General features: G+C 40.0%; 1 protein-coding gene across 6 annotated transcripts in view; it reads left to right on the top strand.

Moving 5' to 3' along the window:
• The window catches only part of LOC307227032 (zinc-regulated GTPase metalloprotein activator 1A-like), a 31,100-nt gene extending 16,782 nt beyond the window's left edge, over positions 1-14,318 (top strand). For 2 of the 6 annotated variants that reach the window (XM_079996130.1, XM_079996126.1), the window contains exons 9-16: positions 862-948; positions 1,950-1,994; positions 5,398-5,454; positions 9,094-9,145; positions 11,111-11,179; positions 11,419-11,484; positions 12,720-12,849; positions 14,094-14,318. In XM_079996130.1, coding sequence (XP_079852256.1) covers positions 862-948; positions 1,950-1,994; positions 5,398-5,454; positions 9,094-9,145; positions 11,111-11,179; positions 11,419-11,484; positions 12,720-12,849; positions 14,094-14,167 — 580 coding nt within the window. In that variant the 3' untranslated portion in view covers positions 14,168-14,318. The remainder of the gene's footprint in view (positions 1-861; positions 949-1,949; positions 1,995-5,397; positions 5,455-9,093; positions 9,146-11,110; positions 11,180-11,418; positions 11,485-12,719; positions 12,850-14,093) is intronic. The other 4 variants (XR_013843772.1, XM_079996128.1, XM_079996127.1 and 1 more) reach the window with 4 other exon arrangements.
• The last annotated feature ends 10,497 nt before the right edge of the window (positions 14,319-24,815 follow it).

Here is a 24,815-nt window from a genome sequence, read left to right on the forward strand (position 1 = left end):
TGTGGATTTATCCTGTTGTACCAGTTTCTTTGTGGTAGTTTTATTTTGTTAAATTTCATTTCCAGTATTCATTTTTTCTGATTTGTACTCCAATTTAATGTCAAGTTGCCAGCAGCATTTCACTGTGTCTTTTTTTAAAATGATGGATGCTAGCCATTTAGACAAATTGCTCTTAAGGACATGGATAAGAGAAAAACTGCATAGGACAGTGGCTAAAAGTGTGAACTGGGATATCCCTGATTCAAATCTCACTTTAGTCATGAACTCCATAAATACTTCTGACACCTTCTCTCAACTTCAGCCCACCCCCATCTACAGTCTACTGAGCTTGGTAAAGTTTACTTGGGCAATTTATGTGAAGGGTTTTGCAGCATCATAACACAACCCTAGTCTTGATATAACATATTGGCCCGAATATAAGCTGCACCCAAATATAAGCCGCAGCTTTAAAATTGGAGGGGGGGAGGAGGAAAAAAAATACCCGAATATAAGCCGTTCCATTCCTCACTGCTCCTGGCTGCATACTTGGGGGGGGGGGGGGAGCTGCGCTGCGCTGCGTTGCCAGTGGCCTTTCCCCTTCCCTGCCTTAGGGGAGAGGATGTGGAACTATGTGCTGCTTCGCCACGCTCCTGGCCCTGTTTGTCCTGCACTCCAGGCTGCATGCCATAAGGTCGCAAATATAAGCCACACATTTAACTTTTTATGGTTGGAATTTGGGGGGAAAGTGCATCTTATATTTAGGCCAATACGGTATAAATGGAATTTCTGTTAACAGTGGCAAAAAGATCAATCCTGTATTGATAGACAATGAAGAGTTCACTCCTGCACCTCCTATTCATGAGTTCACTCTTTCTTGTGTAGACAGATTGCATTAGCAGATCTTATAATCCTCAATAAAACTGATTTGGTTTCTCAAGAAGCACTGATGAAACTGAGAACAGCTGTCAGGTAAGCAAGAATAAATTATAGGTGCTGGTGAATTTTTCTTCGACTCCTACCTGTTTCCTATCTATGCCTGGTAGCAACTAGAATTGCAGATTGCATGATTACTATGACAGTATGGGTTAGGACTCGAAGAGGAAAGTTTATGCTTTCTTTCTTAAGAGCAGTCAGCTGTATTTGCTTGCTGCAAGCTTGATGTTTTGCTTGCATCAAGCAGACTAAAGTGTTAGTGTAGTAGCTGCATAATCCTTTCTTAATTCTGATGGGTTTTACATGGATCAGTGTCAGTCTTTCAAGGAGAAATGATCAGTACTCAAGTTATTCTGAAATACAGGCATTTGTGACCTTATAAAAAAAGGGGCAGTGGCATGTTCTAACAGATTTGGACACAATTTAAGGAGTGTAAAATGTTGCGTGTAGTTGGGGGTGGAATAAAAAATGGTTTGTACCTATATTCTACATCCCTAACCAATAAATGAATCAAAAATAGGTATCCTTCAAAATCTGAACCTATCCAAATGTTTAGTGCAACCAAAAAGTATGCACAAAATGCATAAGTATGCACAACATACAAAACCACATTATATTAGGGAACATTACTTGCAGAAATGTCTCTGTGCAGAAGAATGCATACAAATTTTCATGCATACGTTTTTTTGGGGGGGAAATGTAACGGGAGTGAACTGAACTTACGGTTGGAAAAATGAGAAATGGATTGAAAACTAAATTGACAGATGTGTCCATGCTTACCCACAGTGCGCCATGATTCTGAAGTTTGACACCATTAGGCCGAAAACCCCTCTACCCCCAGTTTTTCCTTGACTTGCCCCAGATCCTCACAAACTGTGCATGGAGTTTGCAGGGTTTTGTTAGTGTCTTTACTTCTTGAGAACTTACGCTCCCAGCATTGAAGAGTATCAGATATAGGTAAAGATATATATGGCTGGGTACAAATGTTCTTGTCACAATCTAAATTTATGTTTCTTCTCTTTTTTCAATGATGTTAGGTCAATAAATGGAGTTGTCAAAATTTTAGAAACTAAGAGATCCAGGTAATGATAATGTAAATCAGAAATAGTTATTGCCACTTTTCCTTCCTCTTGTGATTGCTACATATTGATCTGAAATGTATATTTGATCAAGAAAGGCAACATATGGCCCATAGGCAGTACCCAGTTGGTTTTGGTTTGGTTTCCTTCTCTGACTATTCCTGTTGCCTGGAAGCTGGAGACTGTGTGGAAGACAAGAAGATTATTTTGTCTGTTCCGCTTTACTAAGGACCATAGCAAGGCTGGTGAAGCCTTCCAAGAGCTTTTTGTAGGCTACCCCACATTGCACTGTTCAAAGTAAAGGCTTGCCTACTCAGATGTTCTGTTCCAACAGTGTCCAATTGGGTCATTTGTAAATACTGTAATCTCCATATTAATTTGAATTAAGTCCTATCTGCAAATTAGGAGTTGGTATCAGAAATTAAAAAGTCCTACTCTAAAAGCCCCTTGGTTAGCTAGCAGCTCAGAGTTCCATAGGGAATTCATAAATCATGATCCCAAGCCCTCCATTATAAGTATGCTTAAAGAATTACATCAAAGGAAAGTAGATACATTGAAAGAAATATGAAAAAATATTATTTCCCCCCCTCCCCCAATAAATTAAGTGGCTGTTATGTAGCTGTTTCGCAGTGAAAGTCTTTGTAGCCTTGCTACTTTGGATTGAAAATGTCGTCCCCACCCAAAAAGGGGCAGAGGAAAACTAATGAGGAAATCTATTGAAAGTTTACATAAACTTCCTTGTTATAATCAAATGACTGAATATTTGCTGATTTTTTGTTATAATGTCAGATTTTAAAACCTAACACTGGTAGGGAAAGGAATAAAAAGCATGTAGTCCAGTAAAGATAAGGTTAAAGTTTCAAATAAATTATTTTTTTGAGAGAAGAACATTCAGACCAACATAATCAGCATCCTAAATGTTGTAAAGAGTAGCTCAATGCAAAACAGGCTGAAAATTAGCAGTCACTAGATACTGTCATAGGGACGCAGGTGGCGCTGTGGGTTAAAGCCTCAGCGCCTAGGACTTGCCGATCGAAAGGTTGGCGGTTCGAATCCCTGCGGCGGGGTGCGCTCCCGCTGCTCGGTCCCAGCGCCTGCCAACCTAGCAGTTCGAAAGCACCTCCGGGTGCAAGTAGATATATAGGGACCGCTTACCAGCGGGAAGGTAAACGGCGTTTCCGTGTGCGGCTCTGGCTCGCCAGAGCAGCGATGTCACGCTGGCCATGTGACCCGGAAGTGTCTCCGGACAGCGCTGGCCCCTGGCCTCTTAAGTGAGATGGGCGCACAACCCCAGAGTCTGTCAAGACTGGCCCGTACGGGCAGGGGTACCTTTACCTTTACCTTTTTAGATACTGTCATATATATGTTTATACAGCCTTAAATAGTTTGTATTTTGTATTTTGTAAATTAGTTTTTCAAACATTCAGTAGGGTAATTTGTGTCTCATTATTATCAGTGCAACAGTCATGGGGGGGAGTAAGCTTCTAAAGCTAGAAATGCTTCTAAAGCTAGTAAATTTTCTTCGTTGTATCATATTAACTATCCTATTCATTCTAGGAAGTATTTTCCTAAGCACCATAAGCAAGCATAATGGACTTTATAGCAGTGCAGGCCTCTTCCTTGTATGAATCGCACAGTATAAAGTGGAGCGAGATAATATATTTTATATATTTTCTGAGGTAGGCAATTGTGTGGGCATCAAAGGTCATGTGTGACAATCCTATATTTTACCTGACAGCAACACCAAAATACAGTGCAACAAACATTTTTGCTGGTGTATATACATGAGTTCACAAGCCATATATATATATATATATATATATATATATATATTGCAAGGTAATCAGCTGAATACTGCATTTCAAGACATTTAATCCTGTTAACAGAACCATTGATATAACTTATTAGGAATTCTGCCTTCAATCTGCTCCATTCTGGAGGCTTTGCCCTGTGCTAAACAGTTGCTCTATGAAGATTCTTCTCTGTTAATTTATATGGATTACCGTCCTTGCAATTCATTTGTTCAGGTAGGAAGGAGGAAAGTGTTAAAATAGCTTCAAAAACTTTTTAAAATTCTATTAAAGGGGACTCGAAATATAAAGTACTATAGCTCACCTTTTTTAATGCACAGTTATTCTGTGGGTATATTACCTTGCCAATATTTTACATTTTCTGTTGATCAGAGCTATTCTTCCCACAGGACACTGTATAAACAGTATTGTTAAGATGGCCAATGTATATGACACTTTTCAAAAGAGTTCAGCTTCCAGAACCAGCAGTAGAAGTTGGTAGGAGGTGCTGAGCAATTCTTAAGATCTGATAATTTCATTGTGTGTCCAAAGCAGAATATTTTCTAAGAGTAATATGTAGTTGCTTGTTGAATATATTTTTTAAAAACTGAGACAGAAATATGATTTTTTTGTTGTATATTTTAAAACTAAATAACAAACTTAAAGATTTTTTTCCTAGTTCTTAAACTATATTTAAACTGCTTCGTAGGAACAAGCCAGGTTAAAATCAAAGTTTAAGATCCTGGCTGCTTCTCAACCCAGCATTAAAACTGCAGTTCCCCAGGTTTTGATGTGACAGGGTACTGTGGCTAGTTTAAAACTAAAAACTTCTCTTTTACAAAAGCTCAAAAGAGGAGGAGCGGGAGCATGCAAGTCCAAGGCTCACAGCGGCTCATTTCCTGAACTCATACAGTCCAGGAGACTGTATTTTCCTACCACAGGTGCCAACTTGAATAAAATATTGAGGGACCCCAGGTAAGCCCTGCCCTATATAATCAGTTACAAGTTGCGGTGCACACACACCATTTGAATGGCAATGACCATTAACTGGGGGGCTGGCCCCCTCAAATATTTTAGGGTGGGCTCTGAAGGGACCTTGGCCCCTAGGAGTTGGTGCCTGTGTTTCCTCCTATGTCTGAACTGAGCCTTAGGAACTCAAAATACCCTTACTACTTGTAACCGTGATATGCTTTTTTCAGCCCCTACATTCCATTCATGCTTCCTTTCTTCTATTGAATACAGAGAGCAGATAGTTCAAACACAGCTGGCCATAAATGAAAGAGAATATTTGCTTATGCTGTTATCTGTGCATTACAGTGATTTCTCTTAGAAAAAGGTCTTGCTTTAAATTAAAAAGAAGTGGTCACTCCATAGGACTCCTTTCTCTGTTTTGCAGTTGTCTTTTTAATATGACGGCCTCTCCCCACTAGATCCCAGACATTTATTGAGAGTCCCTTGACCATCAAGAGAAGCTTTTCAGGGGCTGCGGGGGGGAGGGGGAGAAGGAAAGTGGAAAAGCCTTTTTATAAAAGAGGCCTTCTGCTCATCCATAGGCTGCATGCAACCCATAAAACACTTCAGTAGGGGAAAAGTAAATTTATTTGTTTTTTTCTTAGAGTTGATGTCTCTGATGTCTTAGATCTTCATGCTTTTGATAGTTTGTCAGGAAAAAGGTAAGATTTTATTTTACACTGTTACTTGATCAGCAGATTGCTAGCTTTTACATAAGAATTATGTATAGTTATGATTTAGAATTCAACTTGTAGCACAGTCTCAGGTACACACCCAGGTTCAGAACTGCCATAATTAGTCAGTTATATCCAACTAATTGAACCTAAATTAGTCATGTCTAGTAACTCCAGTGAGTCGACTCTGAGTACAGCTAGCATTAGATACAACCCATGGTCTTTAGGTATTATTATTATTATTAAATGAATTTATATACCACTCTATACCCAGAGGTACCCAAGTTAGAGAAGGAGTGAGCTGAAAATGTAGTTAATTACTTAATACTGTACTGTAAACAGAAATTCACCAAAGATTAGTCAACTGCCAATATTACATTAAAATCAGTTCAGTTCAGTTCCAGCCAAAGGCCATTATTAACAATAGTATTAATAAAAGAATACAGAAAATACATCCATAATACAAACAAACAAAAACTTTACCAAGTTCCTGACCATTACAACACAGTTTCCCTTGTACATCTCAGACAGCATCAATTCTAATATTATTTTGCCTTTAAAAAATCCAATTTCCCAACATCTTTTTGGATGCTTTCTAGTCAGTTATGGTATATTAAAGGGACCCCTGACGATTAGGTCCAGTCGTGACCGACTCTGGGGTTGCGGCACTCATCTCGCTTTATTGGACGAGGGAGCCGGCGTACAGCTTCCGGGTCATGTGGCCAGCATGACTAAGCCGCTTCTGGCGATCCAGAGCAGCGCACGGAAACACCGTTTACCTTCCCGCTGGAGTGGTACCTTGCACTTTGATCTACTTGCACTTTGATGTGCTTTCGAACTGCTAGGTTGGCAGGAGCAGGGACCGAGCAATGGGAGCTCACCACGTCACGGGGATTTGAACCGCCGACCTTCTGATCAGCAAGTCCTAGGCTCTGTGGTTTAACCCACAGCGCCACCCGCGTCGCATATGGTATATTAGAGGAGAGCATTTGCTTTTCTATAATTACCACTAGGCCTGGGCTTATCCTGATCGTTTGTTAATGGATAATCCCTTTGATTTCTGGAAAATGGATTGCTGGCAGGGTAGGAGTTTTGAGCCTCTAACCTGGGCATATTTCCCCCCAATACCTGCATTCAAGTCAATATAATGAATCTTCCCTTCTTGTTTATTGGAGCATATCTGAGTATTATTAGGATAGATGACAAAGGCAGAAATCTTGTAGCTTGAGAACTTCCTGCTCCTTTCTCTCAAACTGCCTTTTCCAGACTTCCCTATCCTTCCCTAGAAAGGAGGATGGATATCTAATGTCATTGGTGTGAGGTTATTTGGACCACCTTTTAATTCAAATAACAGCTCTCTCAGCAAACATATGAATTAGAAATCCGAACTTACCCATGCATCAGGATCCTGAAAGTTTAGTTTGATACTGGCTCTTCTGGTCACAATTAGACAGGTATTTACAATGTAAACCATTTCTGAAATCCAGGAAAGCCCCTATAATGGCTTGAATTCCTGCTTGCAGTTCAGATCCTGTTTTCACTATTCTGCTGGGTTTCTTCATTGGCCATTCATGAATGATCACCTGTAGAACATCTGGGGACCTATTTCCAGAACAAGACTTTCCCCCTCATTCACTACCTTTCCAAGTACATTTATTAATCCACCGTTCACTTCCTTTTGCTCCTGGCTGCACTGTAGAGTAGTGGAGTACTTACCTAAAGCCTTCAGGGTTTCATCGAAAGATACCAGATTGGGACTTGAACAAATTAGATTAGGTGACCGGCCAAGATCATTTTTTGGGAATGCAGCAAGTGGGTTATTATCACACTTATCCATTTGGATCTGAAGAAGTTAAGTTGAGAGTGGAAAACAACTCCATGTCTTGAACATTCATATTGGTGTAAAATCAGGTTTCTGTGTTCAAGTTCCAGTCTTGATACTGAATCTGATAAGCACTTAATGAACTCAGACTTATCCCCATCTTGATGTACCTTCAAAACATCACTAACTTCAGTTTCTTTGCTAGTAGGCCTTATCTGCAGGACTACAGTCAGAATTCCTGTCTCCACTAACCCAAGTAGGGCTAGACGATATCTGGTTTTCAACATTGTGATATATCATCAGCTAAACATCGCAATATACCAATATATCATTATATCTGAAATAAGGATGGTTTTCCCCACATTATGATTTTTGCCGGCGCTTGCACTTGTGATTTGCTGTCCCCTGCAGGAGGCAGGAGAGAGCTGAGCCAGCAGAGTTAATGGGCTGCAGGAATCGAGAGAAACATTGGCTGGCTTCATGGTTTTTCCCACATTGTGATTTTTGCTTAGCACACACATATATACCATGATTCACAATATATTGCCAGGTCAAAAATTATGAAATCAGTATCATGATAGGGACTTCAAACCAGTTTTGAATGATATATTGCCCAGACCTACCAACCAGTGTACTAATTATAGCACTGAAATCCCAAACGTCCTTTTCCAATGCATCAATTCTGCTAAAGTTTCCTTCTGCTGTTTGTTTAGACAGGATCGCATAAAAGTTCCCACAGTGAGGGAGTTTCAGGCTCTGTTGTGGTCGATTCTATTATGCCAAGATTGAGATTATGCCTAGTTTTGTTATGGAGGAAGCTGAGGTTGCCTGGGAGCATATATATCTGCTCCTAACAAGTCTGTATCAAGTGACCAGTGAGCTAATCTTTCATTAGAGGAATTAACCTTAACTGCTGAGCCAACAGACTTTTCAACTATTCAAGATTAAAACAAAACCATGGAGCTCAAAGACAAGCAGTCTTATTTGTCGCCATCTTCACTTGTAAGCCATTAGGACTAGGGGGTGGAGGTGTGAATTCCATTTAATTATTGAGGTCACAGGCTCAAATTAGTCAGTTGCACAATCACTTTAGCATGCAGTAAGTAGCCTGAAAAGCAAAGGTGGAAATCGCTGGGGGGAAATTGCATTTAACTAGCAGCCTTCAGCTGGGGATAAGCTGCTGTATTCCCTGCAATGAAAGATTGACCTGGGTGGAAGAATCTGTGTCACTACAGCAGAGTTTCCATTGCTCCAGGATAATGGAACATCTGTACACAGCCAAAATGTTTGTCTTTGGTGGTATCTTGACTCTACACTTGCCAATTTACCTCTGACTGCTCATCATAATATCTTGCAAATGCTTTTTAAATGAATTTTATATTCACAATATTAGATACAGTGGTGCCCCGCAAGACGAACGCCTCGCAAGACGGAAAACCCGCTAGACGAAAGGGTTTTCCGTTTTGGAGGCGCTTTGCTAAACAAATTTCTCTATGGGGTTGCTTCGCAAGACGAAAAAATCTTGCGAGTTCCCGCAGGTTTTTTTCACTCCCCCCCCTTTCCTAAGCTGCTAAGCCGCTTATCAGCTGTTCCGCTGATAAGCCGCTTAACAGCTGATCGCTAAAAGCCGCTAGACCGCTAATAGCACTAATCCGCTAAGCTGTCAATGGGCTTGCTTCGCAAGACGAAAAAACCGCTAGACGAAGAGAATCGCGGAGCGGATTCTTTTCGTCTTGCGAGGCACCACTGTACTTTGTATTTATTTCTGCTTAACATAATGCTGACAGTGCTCTACTTATTTTAAGTTTGCAGCAGAAGCTGCAGCTTGAGGAAGTACCTAAACCACACCTTGATAAGGTAGTTATTTTATCTTATATCCATCTATCAGCTCTACATTAAGCATGATTTGCTAGGCAGGTGTTTGTAACTATTTACACATTATTTATGTATCTATTTCATTTATAAAATGTACATAACAATGCATTTGTATATTTTCTTTTTCACCCCTCATAACTTGATCAGTCATCTTGGGGTACAGGGAAACGTGCTAAAGTCAGTCTAATGAATGGTAAAAAGGGAGGAAGCACATAAGAGCTTGAAAACTTAGTAGTTCTGTGCACATGTACAGGTATATTTTTACAGCATATTGCTTATTTTTAACCTGCAACATTTTAAAGACATTACTGCTAATGTATTTACAATTTTTTGTGGTTTTTTCAGTCTTAAGGCTGGATACATAGAAGAGCAAGCAAAACTCCATTTGCACAGTCCTTCTCCACACCCAGTTGCAGCCCTCTGTGTGTATCAAGCTCTCCTGAGGATTGAGTGACCCTCTTTGCTTTAGAACCAAATGGGATTTTTTACATTAGGAGAGTTGAAAGGAAATAATAATAATGGTAAAAGGTAAAGGGACCCCTGACCATTAAGTCCAGTCGTGACCGACTCTGTGGTTGCAGCGCTCATCTCACTTTATTGGCCGAGGGAGCCGGCGTACAGCTTCTGGGTCACGTGGCCAGCATGACTAAGCCGCGCACGGAAACACCGTTTACCTTCCTGCCAGAGCGGTACCTATTTATCTACTTGCACTTTGAGGTGCTTTCGAACTGCTAGGTTGGCAGGAGCAGGTGGCCAGCATGACTAAGCGGCTTCTGGCGAACCAGAGCAGCGCACGGAAACACTGTTTACCTTCCTGCCGGAGCGGTACCTATTTATCTACTTGCACTTTGAGGTGCTTTCGACCTGCTAGGTTGGCAGGAGCAGGGACCGAGCAACGGGAGCTCACCCCGTCGCAGGGATTCAAACCGCTGACCTTCTGATCGGCAAGTCCTAGGCTCTGTGGTTTTACCCACAGTGCCACCCACGTCCCTAATAATAATAATACAATAATAATACAATAACAATAAAAATTTATATATCCCGCCCATCTGGCTGGGTTTCCCCAGCCACACTGGGCGGCTCCCAACAGAATTAAAAGCACAATAAAATATTAAAAGCTACCCTGAACAGGGCTGCCTTCAGATGTCTTCTAAAAGTAAGGTAGTTCTTTATTTCCTTGACATCTGATGAGAGGGCGTTCCACAGGGTGGGCACCACTACCGAGAAGGTCCTCTGCCTGCTTCCCTGTAACTTGGCTTTTCGCAGTGAGACAACTGCCAGAAGGCCCTTGGCACTGGACCTCAGTGTCCGGGCTGGATGATGGGGGTAGAGACACTTCATCAGGTATACCATTTATTTCAAAGGCACAATTTTATGTGGACCAAATGGAAACTAATTTATGAAAAATCTCCAATTTTAATAAGGCTGTATAATAATATATTGTACTAGCAAATAAGTGATCAGAATTGGATTCACAACAAACATTATCATGGCAGGTGGATTTGCATTAGTACTGCAGTGTTCCTCAATGTTGCCATACTGAAGTAAACACCATTGCTTGGTGCTGTATTGCATAAAGCTGTCGTGTGGTTCAGAAATGTGTGTGAAACGCCACTTGAAATATTTTTCAGATAACTACCTCAGTATAAACTACACATTCAATATATGATAGGAAAGTATTGGCAGGGAATTTCAGCTGATACAAAGCACTAGGAGGATGGGGCATGTACTGATGCTATGTTTATGTTTAGTTACGAACTTTCAGACTGAAAGCATTCCAGGGTATTACAAAAGCGCACATGCACACACACGTTCTATATATTTTATGGCTTTATTTCATATTGTTTTTGTACACTGCCATGAATATGTATTAAAACTTTTTAATTAAGGTGCATTTTGCCCTTATTAAAGAGCTGATCACAGCAAGTTTTACATTTCTATTTTCAGAGTATTGTTACATTCACATTTGAAGTGCTAGGAAGCACAACTGAAGAAGAGCTAAATGTGTTTGTTCAAGTAAGTGCTACATACTTTGCTTTTGAGGCATAATCACTTGTGAATTTCTCTGTCATGGATGCTTTAGTTGAGATTCTTGCATTGCAGGCGGTTGGACTAGATGACTCGGAGGTCCCTTCCAACCCTACAAGTCTATGAATCTGCAATTCACCCACTAGGCAGAGAACAGAAAAGGGAACATGCACACTGTGTATCGCATTATGAATGCCTCAATATTAAAAGCCCCTTTCTGTTTATAGGATCTTCTGTGGGAGAAGAATGTAAAAGACAAGAGAGGTAACCCCATGGAAGTAATAAGACTCAAGGTTCAGTATTCAGTCCTACCAAACTTGTTTTCAGAAGTATTGTTTATTTTGTTTGTATTGTGTTTTTTTGTTTTTGTTTTTTTGCTTGGGCACAAAAAGTGAATACATGCACAGCAAACATAAACATAAATTACCGTAGTGTGTGTCAATTCAGATGTATCTGTTGAATCAGTAGTATTTGAATACTGAGATTTAGCTTTGTTCTGTTGGAGCCAGCAGCATGGCACTTTCCTGCAGCTATTGGGTAACATCTGAATCTGTAAACCTTCTGGGAGAAATCTGTGATATATCACTCCTCCCTATACAGTGGTACCTCGGGTTAAGTACTTAATTCGTTCCCGAGGTCCGTACTTAACCTGAAACTGTTCTTAACCTGAAGCACCACTTTAGCTAATGGGGCCTCCTGCTGCTGCTGCCGTGCCGCCAGAGCACGATTTCTGTTCTCATCCTGAAGCAAAGTTCTTAACCTGAAGCACTATTTCTGGGTTAGCGGAGTCTGTAACCTGAAGCGTATGTAACCTGAAGCATATGTAACCCGAGGTACCACTGTGTAAGCATTACCTCTAATCTAGGACAGTGGTGGTGTGGGAAGAAACCATGTTGTGGGCTCCTCCAAGGCAGCCCAGGACTTCTACTAGTACCCAGTGTTGTAGAAGAGGGGCATGCCATGATCACTGAGCAGGCCTTCTTAACCTATAGCTCAGTTGGTAGAGCATGAGGCTCTTAATCTCAGGGTGGGTTTGAGCCTCATTTTGGGCAAAAGATTCCTGCACTACAGAGGGTTGGGCTAGATAACCCTCATGGTCCCTTCCAGTTCTATAATTCTATGATTCTATACTGTTGTCCAGTAGAAGATTTGTGCGTACTTGTTACCTCCTCCCATGCCCCAGTTTCCAAGGTCTGCTAAATCCACCATTCTTAATGTGAGGACAACATTTCCCCAGTTATATTGGAATTTTTAAAAAACCCAAAGTACAACAATAATGTTATATCATAATAGATCATATAATTTTATATAATCAAATAATTATAGAATTATATTTTCACTTGCATCAGAAATACTTTCTGTATTTACTGTAATGAGCTTAGCCTTTTCTCAATCTTTCAAAGTAATTAGAATGAACACCAGGCAATGTTATTTTTGTGTGTGTTGGCTACATAATATTACCACACCTTAAATTAAATCTATAGATACTTTCCTTTTCCAGTAACTTATTTATATTCTTTCTAACCAGGGACTTGTGTCTATCAAAAACAAACCTCATCAGGTGATAGTCCAAGGTGTTCATGAGCTGTACGATCTAGAAGAAACCACTGTAAGATGGAAGGAGGAGGCTGAACGAACAAATAGATTGGTTGTAATAGGTAAGAGCAGTATATACATTTCATAGGCCTATTGTACAAAATCACTGAAGAAAGCCAAATGATTATACAAAAACATAAAGATAATTCATAAAATTGTTCTTGATACAGTACTGTGCAAGATCTACTAAAAAACTGAGATAATGTCAAGTTTCTATCAAGCTGTTATGGTCTTTTCGGTAGTGCTGTTTGTTTCTTCTTGGCATGTCTATTTTTCTCTCTGTGGCCCAAGCTACAGAAGAGTGTTTTAAAATGTGGAGTGTCTTCCAATGACATATAAAGCAGGCTGTGGGGAAGAGCTATTTAAAAGAGCAAAAAGAACACATGAACAGGGAATGACAAGTTCTCTACCTATTTGTAGTTTATCTCTGCACACCGTTCTTTCCTTCAGTGTGGTTCTAAAACTAGAAATAAGCTTTAGTAGAAAAATTCACCTAGAGGGAAGTGAATAATGTGTTGGCGGGGATCATGGTTTAGCACTCCTCAGCTTATAAGTTATCTGGACAGTTTTGTATCTAAAGACTTGGATCTGTCGTTATCCACAAGTAAGTTTTTATCATGGACCTCAATCAGTAGCAATTGGTTCACAGCAGAGTAGCTTCACTGATTTTTTAGGCAGACTTCTTCCTTTTGAAGTATGGTAACTCCGGATGCCAGGGTTTCTCTCACCTGGGTGGAGGCAGTGCAAACAAGCTTGGGTTGAACATCTATCTTGCCCTGTCAGAGTGTTGAAGAAATACAACCTGTGCCATTGATGATTGTGCCTGAGTCTGTAGCTGAGGCAGGTCCAAGGAACACACTGGACAGAAAAATAACAAAGCATCATGCCGTAGCTACTTTTGCACCATTTGCTGTTCGTTTAACTACCTGCTTTCCTTCACCCAATAGCTGCTCAACTACAAGCAGGGAGATTAGGTAACAAAATGAACTTTCCCAATATGAATGAAGGGTTAGGAAATATGAGAGGTTTCATCCCCCTATTTTCTATGTTCAGCTAATTGCAATAATATCCTTGTATTGAGGTGGGAAAGAAAATTTTTGCAGCAGGTTAGAGAAGATAATGGGGCTATGGTGCTCTCTTGCTGGGACACTTGCCCTGTATCCCTATATCTGTCGTTTGAGTGGAACTTGGCTGTACTAAGTGTACTAAGTGCTTTCTTTCTTTCAATAGTGTAGATTATTGCTTATTTCATAATGCAAAATATTGATTAAAAATGTTTTTCTTTTTTGTGTTGTCCTCTCTATAGGTAGAAACTTGGATAGAGATATCCTTAAAGATGCCTTTATAGCTACTGTGACTAAGAGAGGAGGAAATGGTTAATGTCATCTTCTGAAGAAAGTACCTTTCAACAATTCATTTCTATAATGAATGAGCCAGAGTCCTGGAGCTGTTTTCAGCTTTTGCACTGCTGTTAAAATTTGATTCTTCTACAGTTTAGCAGATTTTATTTTATTAAATTTCATTAAATTAATTTCGTAAACTGGTTCTTCACAGACATTGGAATGTATACTTAAATAATGGAGTACAGTCGAACCTTGGTTGTTGCACTTAATCCATTCCGGAAGTCTGTTTGACTCCTGAAACGGTTCAGAAACCTGCACTCAATCGGAAGCCGCGTTGGACGTTTGGCTTCTGAAAAATGTTTGCAAACCGCAACACTCATTTATGGGTTTGCGGCATTCGGGAGCCAAAACATCCAAGTACCAAGGCGTTTGAGAACCCAGGTACGTCTGTAGTTATTGTTTGAAAGAATGGGCTTGTGTGCATGCACAACCTAATTCACTTTAGCTTCCCCAAGTTACCAGGGTCTAGTGTTGCTTTATTATATTGACTTGAAGAGTGACTGAAAAAAAGATTGTCATGGCTATTGATATAATGGTAAAACAGAAGGTAAGTTATCAGTTGTCACAATCAAATGCCATCAGATCACAAAACTAGAAGGAAATGGAGATGATGTGGTCTTCTTGTCTTCTTGCACAGTAGACCCCTATTACTATTATTATTATTATTATTATTATTATTATTATTATTTCTTTTAAAAAATATATTTTTATTGAATTTTACAAATAAAATTTCCATCAAAGCATATCATTCACCATTACATATAGGATTCTCTTAATCCTTGACTTCCCACAACCCCTCTCTGATTTCCATTACCCTCCCCTTTTCCATACAGCTTCTCCAATTTTATCTAAATTGTTATTAATATTGTCATCTTTTCCTTGTGTGTTATTTTATGTTACAAGTATTAATCTAATCCTACCAAAGTTTTTAATTGTTTGCAATGCTCTTTTAAATACATTATAAATTTCTACCATCCTTTCTTAAACGTATTCTCCTCCTGGTTTCTGAGTCTCCCAGTTAGCATTGCCATCATTTTCATCTACCATTCTTCTCATTTTGGAACTTTGTCTTCCTTCCATTTCTGGGCCAGTAATACTCTCGTTGCTGTCTTTGCATACATGAAAAGTCTTTTCTGCTCCCTTGGAATTTATGTACCTGAAATGCCTAACAAGAAAGCCTCTGGTTTTTAACAAATGTTATTTTAAACATCTTTTTCAACTCGTCATATATCATTTCCCAGAATGCTTTTGTTACCTTGCATGTTCACCACATATGGTAGAACGTGCTTTCTTTTTCTTTGCATTTCCAACAAATATTGAAAGCAGTTCTGTACATCTTTGTTAACTTCACTGGTGTTAAATACCATCTATACCTCATTTTCATATAGTTTTCTTTTAGCAAACAGCAAGCTGTAAATTTTAGGTCTTCCTTCCATAATTTCCCCCACGCCTCTAATTGAATGTTGTGCCCTCTATCTTGTGCCCATTTTTATCATTACTGATTTGACGTCTTCATCTTTTGTATGCCATTCTAGCAACAATTTATACATGTTAAGATAATTTTTCATCATTTTCCAATCATTTTTTCAAACCTTGAGAATTCTGTACTAAATCCTCTTTTCTTATCTACTTTCAACACATCATTTATTTGGTGATATTGTAACCAATCTGTGACTAACTGTCTTATATCTTCCATGCTTTTTAATCTCAGTTGTTGTTCTCTCTCAATAAGCAAATCTCTAAGTTGCCCATTCTACTTTTGCATTCACCTTTTTAAGGGATATCGCTTCTATTGGTGAAAGCCACCATGGGGTTTTCCGTTCCAACAGGTTTTTATACTTTTCCCATACATTAAATATTGCAATTCTTATTACATGATGTAAAAAACCTTTATGTACTTTGGTCTTCTCATACCATAAATATGCATGCCATCCAAAACTGTTATGACCTTCCGGGTCTAAAATATCTGAATTTTTCAATGTTATCCCTTTAGCCAGCAGAGACAGGACACCTCATAATACAATTTTAGATCTGGCAGAGCGAAGCCTCCTCTCTCCTCATCTGTTAGTAATTCGTATTTAATTCTTGGTTTCTTCCTCTGCCAGATAAATTTGGTTATATCTTTTTGCCATTGTCATTCCCAGATTTCCATATCCCTCTTTATCTCTTTCCAAATTGTTATGCAGTTATCTTTAAATATATTTATATTTTTCACAGATAGCCAGATATTTCACCTTTTCCTCAAATGTTAATTATGTTGTTAGTTGTAATTCATTTTTACTTTTTTCTGTCATATTTTTGACCAAAACTTTCATTTTACTTTTATTTAACTTAAATCCTGCGACCCACCCAAACTCGTGTATTTTATCTAAAACCCTTGGTATGCTCACCAGTGGGTTTTCTACTGTTATTACAAGGTCATCTGCAAATGCTCTTAATTTGTACTCTTTACCCCCCACTGTTATACCTTTGATTTCTTTTTCAGATCTTATATTCCTCAGTAGTACCTCTAACACTAGAATAAACAATAATAGTGATAAGGGACAGCCTTGTCTCGTCCCTTTTGTAATTTTACATCTTTCTGATACTACATTGTTCACTAATAACCTTGCCTGCTGTTTTGTATAAATAGCGTCAATTCCTCTCTGAAGTATTTCTCCAAAATTCATCATTTTTATCACTTTTCCCATAAAATTCCAAGATACACTGTCAAAGGCCTTCTCTGCATCCACAAACATCAATGCTGCCTGCTTTTCGTTCCTCACCTCCAGATACTCTTATTATATCAATTATGTTCCTTGTATTTTCCTTCATCTGTCGGCCAGGAAGAAAGCCGGCTTGGTCATGGTGAATTAACTCTTTGAGCACCCTTTTCAAATTATTTGCAATAATATTGGCAAATAGCTCATAATCATTATTGAGCAGAGATAGTGGCCTATAATTTTTCACCAATAATATATCTGTATCTTGTTTTGGCAGTAGTGTTATGTATGCTTCTTTCCATGACTCAGGGATTTTCCCTGTTATCAGTATCTTATTCATAACTTCCCTCAGCGGTTATATCAGAAAGTCTTGCAATTTTTAAATAATATTTGTCTGACAAGCTGTCTGGTCCTGGTGATTTTGCTACTTTTGAATGTTTAATTCCTTGTTGTATTTCTTGAATTGTTAGTGGTGCATTTAAATAATTGATCTTCTCTGTCAGAATTTTAGGTAACTTACTTTTTACTAAATAGTTTTCAATTGCCTCTTTATTTTCTTTACCGGCTCTATATAATTCTGTATAATATTTTACGAATTGTCTTCTAATATTTTTTGGATGGTCTATTATTCTACCTTCCAGCTCCAATCTGTTAATCAAATTTTGTCCTTGTTTCTTTTTTAATTGCCAAGCAAGTAATTTCCCAGGTTTATTTGCAAATTCAAAATTCCTCTGTCCCAACCATTTAATTTTCCATTCAGTTTCTTGGTTTACTAACATTGAAAATTGTGCTTGTAACATTTTTATATTCTGTTTTACTGTTTCCCTGGCTTTTTAATTAATTCTTTTTCATTTTTAATCAATTTGTCCATAATTTCATTTTTCATACTTTCTCTAATTCTTCTTTGGCACTCACTTTGCTGAATAAAGAGACCTCTCGTTTTTTCCACTTTTTGGATAGTCACTTGATTGTCTAAAAGACTTTCATTTAATCTCCACCCAAATGTGGAGTTTTCTTCTCCTTTTAATTCTAATACTACTGGATTGTGTTACGATAAAGTCTTTGGTTGTATTTCCATTCTTTTTATTCTCAGTGTCAACTCATTTGATATCCATATCGAGTCAATTCTCCCGGCAGATTGGTTTGACTCTGAATAATGGGTATATTCTTTTTCAAATAGGTGTTTAGCTCTCCATGCATAATTCAATTTTAAATTAGCCACCAAATTAAAGTTTGTCAGGGGTAGTCTACCTTCTCTTGAGTCTGTTTTTCTTATTGTCCTGTCCATTTCTAGTGAGACTACCCCATTCAAATCCCCCATTTAAATTATTTTTTGGTCCATTAAATCAAACAATTTCTCTTCCAATTCTTTATAAAATTCCGGGGGTTTTCATTGGGTGCATAGATTCCAATTATGACTATTTTTTCGCCTTGTAATGTTATCTATATAGCCATCACTCTTCCCTCCTCATCTTTAAATAGCTGTTTAGGGTCATATTTGTCTTTTACATAACCACCCCTCTTTTTTTATCTTGTCTGACGTGATAAAGTCCTTTCCTAATTTTTTATTTATCAATACTCTTCTATGTTTTCTTGTTACATGTGTTTCTTGCAGACAAATGATATGTAAATTTTCTTTTTGTAATATATGCTTAATCTGTTCCTTTTTGTTTTATTGTTTAGTCCATTTACATTCCAAGTTTAAAAAAAATCTTTTTTTATTTAAATATTTATTTGAATATTTTATAGTCAATTGTATCTTGTTGTTTGTCCTCTTCCTGCGAATCTTCATCCTTTCCAGTTGAGGCTGTTTCTCCTTCTCCTTGTCCCCTTATTGCGTCAGGCTTTTTCTTCCCCAGTTCTTTCTTATATTTCCTCCAAAACTTTTCTATGCTTCTACATCTTTGTTTCTTGCCTTTGTAGGTGAAAGAGACACCTTCAGGGAACTCCCATCTATATGTAATCTTGTTAGTCTTCAGAACATCAGTTAAGGTTTTATAATTGCATCTCTTTTTCAACAATCTCAACATGATTTCCTTAAGGATTATGATATTTCCCCCACCAATTATGAGCCTTTTTTCATAAATCATCTGTAAGACTCTATATTTTACCATTCTCGAATTGAAGATCACTAGGCAATCTCCTGGTGATTTCTTTTTCATGGCATAACTTGATTTGACTCTAAATATTTTATCAGTTGTTTGTTGTAATGTATCTTCGTCCAATCCCAACCATCCTGCCATCTCTGTTATGAGTCTCTCTTATGTCCTCCTCCTCCTCCTCCTCCTCGGGGATCCCTCTATAGTGCAAAATTAACTCCTTTTGCTCCATCTCCAAACCGCCATCGAGTTCCATGTGGCCTCCTGTATCTGCACCATTTCCATCCTTTGCTCCTTTATCTTTTCCTGCTCCTTTTTCATCTCTTTTCCCTCTGCTTGTGTCTTTTTGGTTGATTCCTCCAGGCCTTATGTTTTTCTCCCTAACTCTTGCATAGATTTTTCTAAGTCTGTTGTCTTTGTTGTAAATTATTTAATCTGTCCCGTTAAACCCTCCACAGTCTTGGTCAGGCATAGGCAAACTCAGCCCTCCAGATGTTTTGGGACTGCAACTCCCATCATCCCTAGCTAACAGGACCAGTGGTCAGGGATGATGGGAATTGTAGTCTCAAAACATCTGGAGGGCCGAGTTTGCCTATGCCTGGTCTTGGTGTTCTATTCAGTTTCCCCCGGGATTTTATCCAATTTATCTGAATTTTCTCTTAACTCTTGTCTCAAAACCATTAAAATGTTTGCGATCTCCACCTTTGGTTCTGTCTCTATAACCGAACCCCTTCTCATCTGTGTGGGAGTTGCGCTTCCTGCAACTGATTATAACTTTTTTGCTGCCATATTCACTTTGTTTGTTTTCCTGTAATTTATTTTAAGTAAATTACCTTTGTATGTTGCTCTTTTTCCTCTCAAACCTTTGTTCCCCTTGTTTCAATTCTTACTTTCCTCTCCTTTACTTGGAGAGCTACAGCCAGACCATCTAAATGTAGCTGGGTGTATATAAAAGGGGGGGGGGGTTTCCCTTCCCTGCAGTTACCACTTTTCACCACTAGATGCCCTTCTCTCCCATCCACTCCCTCCACCTTGCCTACCTCCCTCTTTCTCCTTTTGTCCTTTTATTATTCTATACCACCCATCTGAAGATCACAGGACAGTTTACACTATAAAAATACAAAAATATATACCATAATAACAAACAACTCCCCACACGCTTGCACACACACAAAGCACAATTTAAAAGGTCATAGATTGGCTAATTAATTAGCCCAAAGGCCTGGGAGAAGAGGGATGTTTTTGAAGGCACCAGGAGAGCCTTACCACAAGTAGGGAGCCACCACAGAAAAGGCAGAAGCTAGGCTATCCAGGTAGGGGTGTAGCTGGGTTACCAGCCAAAGCTCATGGAAGGCACTACGCCACTGAGGCCACCTGAGCCTCAAACGACAGCAATGGGCCCAGTAATACCCCCAAGCTACGTACCCGCTGCCCCATCAAGGGCAGACAACCTCCCATCCATCAGTCTAGGATGAGTGTGGCAGGAGGCAAAGAACAAGAACTAAAAATTTAAACAATGCCCAGATTAAATGAATTGTTGTAAAATTAATCCATATGGATCAAGCGAGACAGATTGTGCCACACTCCTGGAAAGAATCACTTGGTCACTTGGCTGATCAAAAAAAAGTTTTTGTCACAGTAAACACAATGCTAAGATTAGTTTGTTTTTCTTCTTCTGTAAATCAAATTACATGCCATCCCTCCCTTTGCCATGGTTCCTGCTCATTGCCTCTGTCATTATGTGACCTGCAGTGGGAGTCTTATCAGCAAAAGGGGTAAGGCTTCCCTTGGCACCTTCCCTATAGCTTTGTGTGCTGGACAGTAGCATCCAGCTGGTAACTGTTTTCTCAAGGAATTCCCTAGTCTCCTGGTACATTACAGGCACCAGTAAGCCTTTTTGAGGTCTCCCACTTTTGCATTCCACCTTTTGTTGCCAGAGCAAGCTCAGAGGAGGGGGAGACAGTGATAGTTCATGGGGTGGGTGTGTCTGAATGAGAGAACTATTACTTTCCCCAGTTACATCACTGCAAATGCAACAGCATTTCAAAACGGAATTCCTCCTCTAGTCTGGGTCTTGTGTGAGGATGCTTGTGTGACTGGTCTTTCTTGATCCCAGTGAGCAGCAACCGAAGGTTGAAACTAATATAGCCTTAATAAATCTCCAAATCTATTTTAAATTACGTATGGGTTTTGTTCCATTATTAAGTCATTCTAAGGCATTTTATTTTCTCCAGAGTGGCTGGGGGAACCGAGCCAGATGTGCAGGGTATAATAAATCATAATAAAATAATAATAATAATAATAATAATAATAATAATAATAATAATAATAATAAATATTTTCTACTTTAAATTCTATTCTAATAATAATAATAATAATAATAATAATAATAAATAATATTTTCTACTTTAAATTCTATTCGAATCCATGAGCATAGCCAGGATTTTTGTTGTGGCGGGCACTGGCCATACTTGTTGGGACTGATGGGAGCTGGAGCTCAGCAACATCGGGAGGGCAAAAGGTTTCGCTCGCCTGCTGTAAAGGAACCACAACTGAATGTAAAAAGATTCATTTGCACTTAGAAAATGTAAAGTAGACGTTTTTTAAAAAACAAAGATAAGTACGTTGCTTGGAAGACGAGAGTGTGAACCTCGCACGTTAAGAAGGAATTCATAACAGCTGGAAGGTTTGGCCAGTTCTGGAGCTCCAGAAAAGAAGTCCCTGCCTGGCTTCAGAGATGCTTCAGTCAGTGCCTCCCCTCTTTCAGAATAGAAGTAGCTTCCGGTTGGAAGCTGAACAAAGAGGATGGAGGAAAAGCTGCTGAAACGATGTGTCAGCGGGCAGCCACCGGCCCCTCGAAACCGTCACGCGGGCGAAACACCTGCCACTCACCCAACACTTGCAGCCATGGCCAGCTCCCTTTGGCGCCTCCGGCCATCGCATTTCCTCTTGTTGGCTATAGGAGAGGAAATGGCGGTGTCTCTGCCAGCCTTTCTCAACCTGTGGGTCCCCAGATGCTGTTGAACTACAACTCCCATCACCCCTAGATGGGAGTTGTAGTCCAACATCATCTGGGGACCCACAGGTTGAGACCCTTCTTGGAGCCAGGACACGAAGGCGAAACGATTTTAACAGCTATAAACGCATTTCAGGCTTGGCTTAAATCTTAATAAACTCCCCCAGCCCCAGGTTGCTTTAAACTTGCCAGGGCTTCTCATCCCCTAAGCTCCTGTAGTGGACCTTCAGAAGAAGAATCTTATCCATAAATTAAAACAATACTTTAAAAAGATAGTTAAAAAGACTCCTCTTAAAAACTCCCTTAAAGAATCAAGTCTTCAAAAAAAGTTATATGATCTAAGAAAGTCCTTAAAAGAATCCTTCCAACAGAATTTAAAAATTATAATATAGCACCTTAAAGACCAACTGAGTAGTTTACCTAAAAGAGTTGGACACGACTAATCGACTAAACAAGTTTAATGCAACTAAAAAACAGAAAGTAGAACACGCGAGTCGTGACCTCCGCAATTACTTTTAAATCACAAAAGGTGCATTGAAAGAACAGCGAAGTGGTTTTCCACGGAAATGTTTCTCTGCGCCGCGTCCCCCAGGCGCGCTCCCAGAGCCAGAGGGCAGAGCCCGGAAAGGGAGTGGGCGGGCAGGGAAAGTCCCTCCCGCCTGTTGGTGCGAGCCAGACAGTGAAACAAGTCCTCGGCCTTTTTGAAGCAGCCTCAGGCCGAAGAGGCTTTGCTCCTGCCACGTCTCCGGGCTGCAACGCGCCTACTGTTGCGTCATCATCATTATGACATCATACACGCCGTGCACAAGAGACGAATACTGTCACCGTAGACCTTGAGAGACGAGGGAGGGAGGGAGCGGCGCAGAAATGATAGGGAACCAACGGGTGAGAAAATATTCCGTAATGGGGGACGCATCCTACACGTCACAAAAATTCTAGAGGGATTTTGTGGGGAAGGGCAATAACGCTGAACGGGAGACGTGGGGGCGGCTGGGGGGCTCCGCCGGGGGCGCGCCTCCCGTGGCGGAGCTGCTTTCACAATGTCTGCCCCTGAAGCGAGCGCTCGTGAGAATTTGGCTGACGTCGGACGGGGCTCCTGGGCTGCCCTCGTGGGGAAGCGGCGCCTGGCAGCCCGTGGCGCCCGCAGACACTCGAAGCTCTTCTGCGGCCTCCTTTCCTGTCCTGCCCCAATCCTAAGCGCACTTTCCGGGCAGTAAGCTGCCTCTGGCACAGGATGAGCGGCCCAGCCTTGGCTGCTCGGGGGGTGGCGGCGGCGGGGGGGGGGTGTCCCCGGGGGTCGGAGACCGTGGGCTGCTTCCCCTCTGTCGGCTGCGCTTCTGGTGCGCTTCGGAGTCACCCTGCCTCGGACTGGACGGCCGGGCTTTAAAGGGCAGCTTCTGATTCGGAAGCGAATCAAGCGAATCAAGATTGTGATGTTACTAACATGACAATTCTCTGTTGATATTTGTATTATCAAACACGTACTATGCTAATATATGGAAATATATACTTTGATACGTATGCAATATATGTATGCTGATGGCATTGTGTTAATTTTATAGGAAAACTATATTATATTTGAATGGAATCAAACAGTTCTTTTTAAAACATTTAAAAAAAAAAAAACATATCCCCTGAACTGCTCAAAAGAACTCCGTTTATATTTACTTTCGTTTAATAAGCTTGCAGAACATAATTTCGGAACTAAAAATAAATGGCAGCATAAAAAGTATCGTTTTCACACCAGTAAGCAAGAAACACAAAGTGTGGCGAAGCTCATGTTCTACAACTTGATACAGATTGATATGGATCTGCAATCAAAGTACTTTACTTTCATCAAGTTAAATAGGCACCCAGTAGAAAACTGGGCCCCATATTTGGCAGGATTTTTATATGGCGCTTGGGGGACTGCCAAATTAACTTTCCTTGAAGCTGTTTCCTAAATTGTAAATAGTAATTGTAGTTCCTTTTTAATTCCTGTTAAAGAACAACTACTCAGTAGTACTTCGTGGTAGAATTTAATATTTGAAGCTTATTTGATTTCTCTGACCCTCTAATATTCGCATGTTATCGCTTCCCTTGTTCAAGGGAGCGGAAAATATGTTTGCACCCTTTCTCCATCTACTTCCTTTTGGAGTGCGGGCTAAATTCACCTAAGGGAATACAGAGTATGGGAATAAAGAGTATGTGAGCGACCGACAGTAGTCTTGTTTGGTACTAAATGTGCATTTATATTAATGTGCTGTATTTGGTCTGCTTGGACATCTGTTGGAATACTGTTGGCAGGAGAAGTAGGAAGGATAGTAAAGAATACTTTTCTAACCCACGTTTTTTATAAATTGCTGTTCTTTCCTTGTTGATTTTTTTTGGGGGGGGGGCACTACTATAAACACAGCATGGCTGTTTCCCCAGCATTTCCCCTAATTGTCGTCTTCTTTCTGCTACTCCTGTGGTGTTGCCTGGTTATCCCCCCCCCCCCCACGCAGATAATAATTTCCGTTTATATAATCTTTTTGTGTGGTGGTGCCCATCTTGGCTTGCTCTCTAGAGAGCTGCGAAATGTTTTATCGCAGTAGTTCCCACTTAGCTAAGCACTGCAGACTCTCTCTTTTTCAAAAGCCAAGCTATGGATCTCCTACTTTTGAAAATGTTGATATCTCTATGATAGTTTTTGTTATGTGAATGGAGCCACGGACCCCCTGGGTGGGTTATGCGCACCCCCTGAGGTCCACAGACCACCAGTTGGTCTAAGACTAAGCAGTAGTCTTTCGCTCATTTCCCCAACCTCACGTATTTTGGTAGCAAGTT

This window comes from Podarcis cretensis (assembly GCF_951804945.1).
Source record: "Podarcis cretensis genome assembly, chromosome: 11".
Classification (NCBI taxonomy): domain Eukaryota; kingdom Metazoa; phylum Chordata; class Lepidosauria; order Squamata; family Lacertidae; genus Podarcis; species Podarcis cretensis.